The sequence below is a fragment of the Pristiophorus japonicus genome, chromosome 14, assembly GCF_044704955.1.
Source record: "Pristiophorus japonicus isolate sPriJap1 chromosome 14, sPriJap1.hap1, whole genome shotgun sequence".
Classification (NCBI taxonomy): domain Eukaryota; kingdom Metazoa; phylum Chordata; class Chondrichthyes; family Pristiophoridae; genus Pristiophorus; species Pristiophorus japonicus.
In genome coordinates this window covers 154951293-154957292 of record NC_091990.1, presented here as the reverse complement: position 1 = coordinate 154957292, position 6000 = coordinate 154951293, and the positions used below count along the sequence as shown (strand labels likewise).

Below are 6000 nucleotides of genomic sequence, written 5' to 3'. Positions count from 1 at the left end.
TTACACCAGCAGCACCACTGGAACCTGCAACATCGGAATCAAAACCATGGAAGGTGGAACCAGAACCTATGCAAGGGGTTGAAACTCTGATGCCCCTTAATGGGGGCTCATAAACATTAATTTGGAAGCTCTCCCCTGCAGACATTTCAGTCATCACCGCCATCATCCAGTCTGGATCGGCCGTTGTACTGGTTCTTGTTCTGTATCTTCAGGATCCTCAGGGTTGGCAGCATCATCATCATCATCATCATCATGTTCTGCAAAATACATCAGAACATCAGAACAGTCAAATGTTTAACAGCAAGGGAGGGGGCAGGATGGGTGGCATGAGTACTCTCACACATAGCAGGCCAGGCAGCAAGTTGAATTGAAGGGCCACGATGCATTTTCAGGACTTACCCTCTTCCTCGCGTGCGGGCCCAGCTTGTGCTGTACTGATTGCTTTTCTCCATGTACGACTCATCATAGCAGCTATCCTCTGTTCCAAGGGTGTCAGTGGATGCAGATTGGGCACGCTTCCTCCTGTTCGGGTTGCTTCCCTTTTGTTGTGGACCAATTTCTTCTGCAAAGAGTAAAATATAACTTTTTACAAAGTGCGTCTTTCTGCAGGGTGGGACATACAGATAGTCACGTTACAATTACGATTACATTAAAAAATGAAAATATTACTTGCACTAGCTACTTGACCAAGGTCGTGCCATTTCTTTTTACACTGCCTTCCAGATCTCATGGTATGCACCACTGCGCAGTAATCTTCTGCAACTTGGTTCCAGCGTTTCTTCATTTCTTTAGATGCCATTTTTATGCGACCTCTGTTGCTGGTATCTAGCTCCTGCCATCTCTGCTCAATGACGTTGACTAATATCTCCACTTCCTCATGCAAGAAATTCTTTGTTCTTGGTGGACCTTGTTCCATTACTGTATTGAATTGACACTCTTATTTTTCAAAACACACAGTCCTTAATTTGCATGCACCTATACAGCACCTGTTCTGGAAGTTTAGTCGTGAAAAGCAGCACACATTGATTTCAGCAGGTGATTTATTCAACAGTGCTGCTAAAAGCATTCCTTCAGACACCAAAAAATCAACAAAATTCAATCCCAAGCCTTTCCAGAGGTCCACGAGACAAATCAGCACTTTTCTTTAAGTTCCTTTAAAAATGGTCGAGTGCCAATGTTTCTGGACTACTGCGTGCCCGCGCGCGCTCCAACGCGCATGCGCAGGGCTGCCGGCACGATGTTCCCTCATTTGACTTAGCCCCGCCCCCCCTCCACTTGCAGAATCGGCGCGCCTCTGTGGCTCCGCCCCCCACTGCTGTCTGCACGCCGCGCCGAGCTCCCAGGAACCAGCAAGGAGCCTGAGAATTAGGAGGTAGATTTTTGTCGTACTTTTTGGCGCAAAAAAATGGCCGTCCATGTCGGGGCTGCGCAGTTCTAGGCGCGGCCCAAAACTTGACCCCATAGGAACCGCAGCAATTATTTTTTGCACAGCAAAGTCTCACAAACAGCAATGTGATAATGACTGGATAATCTGTTTTAGTGATGTTGACCGAGGAATAAATATTGGCTAGGCAACCGGGGAGAACTCCTCTGATCTTCTTCAAGATAGTGCCATGGGATCTTTTATATTCACCTGAGGGGACAGGCGGGGCCTCGGTTTAACTTCTCATTCAAAAGTCAACTGGTCTGATAAGGTAGCACTCCCTCAGCACTGCACTGGAGTGTCAGCCTTGATTTGTGCTCAAGTCTCTGGAGGGAGACTTGAACCCACAACCTTCTTGACCCAGAGGTGTGAGTACTACCAGCAAGGAGCCTGAGAATTACGAGGTGGATTTTTGTCGCACTTTTAGGCGCAAAAAATGGTCTTCCATGTCGGGGCTGTGCAGTTCTAGGCGCGGCCCAAAACTTGACCCCATAGAAACCGCAGCAATTATTTTTTGCTGAGCCAAAATGATGAAACTGTTCATCTGCATCTGTGTTTTCAATTGCATTTTTGCGAGGGAAAAATAAATAAATGTGTGCAATTAACTTCTTGAATGTAAGACATTTGTTGTCCAATGTATTAATATCTTTGGTTTTAATATCAGTTAAGTCTAGTTGAGAAGTAACTAACCATTAGTTTCTTCAATCCTTTCTTTTTTAGATGGGGTTATGAAGATCTGGAAACAAAGCTGAAACAGATTTCTATGGAAAAAAGTAGCCTTCTTCAACAGCTCTCAAAATCAGCAACAGAGGTGAAAGGAATGAATGGAAATCTTCAGGTTAGATAACATTCCTCGACCACCAGCTCCCCAATTTACAACATTTTTAAGTTATTAGGCATGGGGCAGGGGCAGCAGCTTCCAGCAGCCTTTAGCCCTGAAATGCGCTTTCACACCACATAAATATTATTGAATACCGGTTTGGGTAAAATTAACATTATGAATATTGTGGCGAAGGGAATAATGAACAGAATTATCCTCACAACATTTCCGTATCACTAATACTCAGTCCATTTATACAGTCGTGTTAAGGGAATTGTTTTTAATGGTTGAACCTGAACATATAACGTGCATTTGGTGCTTGAAGTGATCAGCACAATTGCGGAGAACAAATGGGCTTGTTCCTAAAGAAATCCAAATATGCCTAGTGCTTCTAATTAATTGCTGCGGCTAAATCTGACTAATTTAGGTGACTGTACAACAATGGCAAAGATGTGCAATGTTACATTATTATGTGTTCTCAACACTCTGAATAACAAACATTTGTAGTTTTCTGTCCAGTTGTTGCATTTCTCGTTCTGTTTTGAGCCATAATACACTACGGTCATAGCATAGGTTGGAGGTAAATTACAGCATCTTTTGCTGTGCCCCCATGATATCCATTAACCTCAAACTCAGAAAAAGCAATCCCTCCCATGTGAGCAATTCTCATGCTCTTGCTCAATGATGTTGACCGATTAGCCCTTTATTGCATAAATAATTTGGTACTCTGAACTCAGTCCTTCTGGGAATCACAAGATTGCTCAAATTCACTTCAATTAGGATCCTCAATAGTGAACAGAGAAATGGGTCTGTCTAAACATAAGTTGAATCCCAGTTACAAAGGTAAAATACTGTGTCCTGAGCTACTCCTCCACTATTGTACAATTGAATGTTTCACAAGAAATTATGTCAAGACTTGGGGCTGGATTTTCGAGGGGATTGCGACCGGGTTTTCGCTGCGTTTTGACCCTCCGTGGCGAAAACCCGGTCGCAAAGCCCAGGCGAGATCCTTGGTTCCTTATTTGCGGCGGCGATGGGACGTACCGCCGGGGAGAGCTGCGCCGGATGTGTAATGACGTGGATTGCATTACCGACCGAGTTTCGGCACTCATCCAACCCGTACGTGATCCAGAACAGTAAAACCTGTTGGTGCAGCCCTGCCAGCAGCGGTAAGTTAGAAAACCTGCAAAAAAGGTAAATTAAAGTTTTTCTTTTTAAATTTTTTGCAGCTATTAGTTAGTTAAGGGTCTTGGCAATGCTTTTGGAATGTTTGTTTGAATTTTCTTTTCCCCTCACAAAGCCTCTCTCGCAACACAAACGACTCCGCACTAAAGTTGGCGAAACTCACGTTTAGCGCCGCAAATAATCATGGCACTCCTCCCTTTGCGATGCACCCCTGGCACAGACCCCAAAGGCCAAAAGTTCAGCCTAAAATTGGTAGCGCAGCAAAAACGGTAATTTTCACGTATCACTACCGTTTTCGCCCAAACAACCCAAAACTCGAAAATCCAGCCCAAAGATTACTGTTTAGTTGAACGTATTGTGGCTTGAACTCTGGGAAAGAATTTTCCAGGGACTTTGCTGAATTTGCATTTACTTTCCTAAATCTAACAAAAGCAGAAATATTGAATGAAATGGCACAAAGAATGTAAACTAAATTGCTGCCGCAATAACATGAACATATTGAATCTTAGTATTCTCCTGAAATGAATGACATAAAAAAAAGCTCTAAAAGCATTTTGAGGTATGTTTTTGTGGTGTTGTTTACCAGCGGTGTCAAGCAAACCAGTTTTAAACTAACCATCAGCCAATCTCTGTCTGTCTGGTTTGAACCACTGTTACAAAAATGAATTTGTGGTAGATATTGGGCTGGATCATGGAAAACAGAAACAGCCAATTATCTCACTTGTTGCTCCTTCTGGTGATGTGATAGCTTCTATGCAGCCCATACCCTCATCAGATATATACTGACAATGGTACCAATATAGTTTATATAAGTCAAGTATGCTTATTCTTATAATTTCAGATTTGTTTCCTTCTCAGTTCCTTCAACACGGTTTTCAAACCAATTCATCACCAGGTTGTGTGGGTTTAACATAATTCAAATCAAACTGAACTGTAATCTGAACAGTAATCAGAACAGTAATCAGAACACGAGTCTGCATAAGTGGAATCCTGATACCATTTTATTTAAAATGTATCTGAAATTAGTATAGAGCCATGTGATACAATAATACCCATAGGAGAAATGATTCAGGGGGTTTCAGACAATGGCCCAGATTTTGCTGAAAAAATAATGGCGTGTTAATGCGCAAATCGTCCAGCTACGTGTGGCAAGGAAGAGATACTCCGTGAATTGCGAATCGCCGCATGTTACTAGCCAATTTGCGCCACTTCCGTCGTTGGATGCGGAGGAACTTCTTCACCCAGAGAGTGGTGAACCTGTGGAATTCTCTACCACAGAAAGTTGTTGAGGCCAATTCACTAAATATATTCAAAAAGGAGTTAGATGAGGTCCTTACTGCTAGGGGGATCAAGGGGTATGGCGAGAAAGCAGGAATGGGGTACTGAAGTTGAATGTTCAGCCATGAACTCATTGAATGGCGGTGCAGGCTAGAAGGGCTGAATGGCCTACTCCTGCACCTATTTTCTATGTTTCTAAAACGGGATCTCATGCTTAATCTCCCTGAGATTTTCATGCAGCTGCATTTGTGCATTAATTTTGTTCGGAAAAAAAAAGCAGAATATTTCTTGAATGGAGAAAGACTAGGAAATGTTAGCATTCAGAGGGACCTGGTGTCCTTGTACATGAATCACAGAAAGTTAACAAGCAGGTACAGCAAGCGATCAGGAAAGCAGATGGTATGTCAGCTTTTGTTACAAAGGGATTAGAGTATGGGGGCTGGATTTTTGGTCTTCTGCCACCACTGTTAGAGCCCCAGAGGGACAGCAATGGCAGCGGTAAGCACTTCCGGGCAGGCGGGCAGCTTCCAGCGCCCCACCAGGACTTTCGGTGCCAGTTGCGAGGGGCCGTGGAGCATTACTGCCAGGAATAGTCAAGCCGGTGTGCAATGCCCCTGGTTGCGACACCGGCTCAATTTTTGGCTGGCATTCGATCTGTAGTACCCTGTCGCGCGCTCTAGTGGGTACGCCTGTGGAAGATGGTGTTCCAAGCTGTAGCGGCCACAGTGAGGTAAGTAATGTTGATCTGAGTTAAGTGTGATTGTTTTTTATTTTTTTACTTTTGCGATTTATCTTGTGGTGCCATGAGTAATATATTGGGAATGTTTTTGGTGGGTTTTTTCCGATTTTTTTTTCACGTAAGCCTCTCTTAGTGCAGTCCAAGGCCGGCTGTTTACCTCAGGATTTTCAGTTGTTCAGCTGGCCTAGCGCCCTAAAAGAGGTGTACACCTCTCTTAGCGCTGCGCTCCACACTCAGGGCCGAGCTGGTGAAGTTTGCGACGCAAACCATTTCCAGGCGTAAAATTTACCACTCTGTCCGGTTTAACGCCGCAAATTTCTCCCTATAAGAGTCTTACTACAATTATACAGATGCATTGGTGAGGCCATACCTGGAGTACTGAGTACAGTACTGGTCACCTTACCTAAGGAAAGACAAACTTGCCAGAGATGGAGTGCAACGAAGGTTCACTGGACTATTTCCTAGGATGAGAGGATTGCTCTATAAGAAGAGATTGAGTAGACTAGGCCTATATTCCCTAGTGTTTAGAAGAATGAGAAATGATGTAATTGAAAC

General features: G+C 43.7%; 1 protein-coding gene across 1 annotated transcript in view; it reads left to right on the top strand.

Moving 5' to 3' along the window:
- Positions 1-1950: 1950 nt before the first annotated feature.
- The window catches only part of LOC139279649 (leucine zipper protein 2-like), a 256324-nt gene continuing 252274 nt past the window's right edge, over positions 1951-6000 (top strand). The window contains exons 1-2 of the mRNA XM_070898756.1: positions 1951-1961; positions 2144-2261. Of these exons, the coding sequence (XP_070754857.1) occupies positions 1951-1961; positions 2144-2261 (129 nt within the window). The remainder of the gene's footprint in view (positions 1962-2143; positions 2262-6000) is intronic.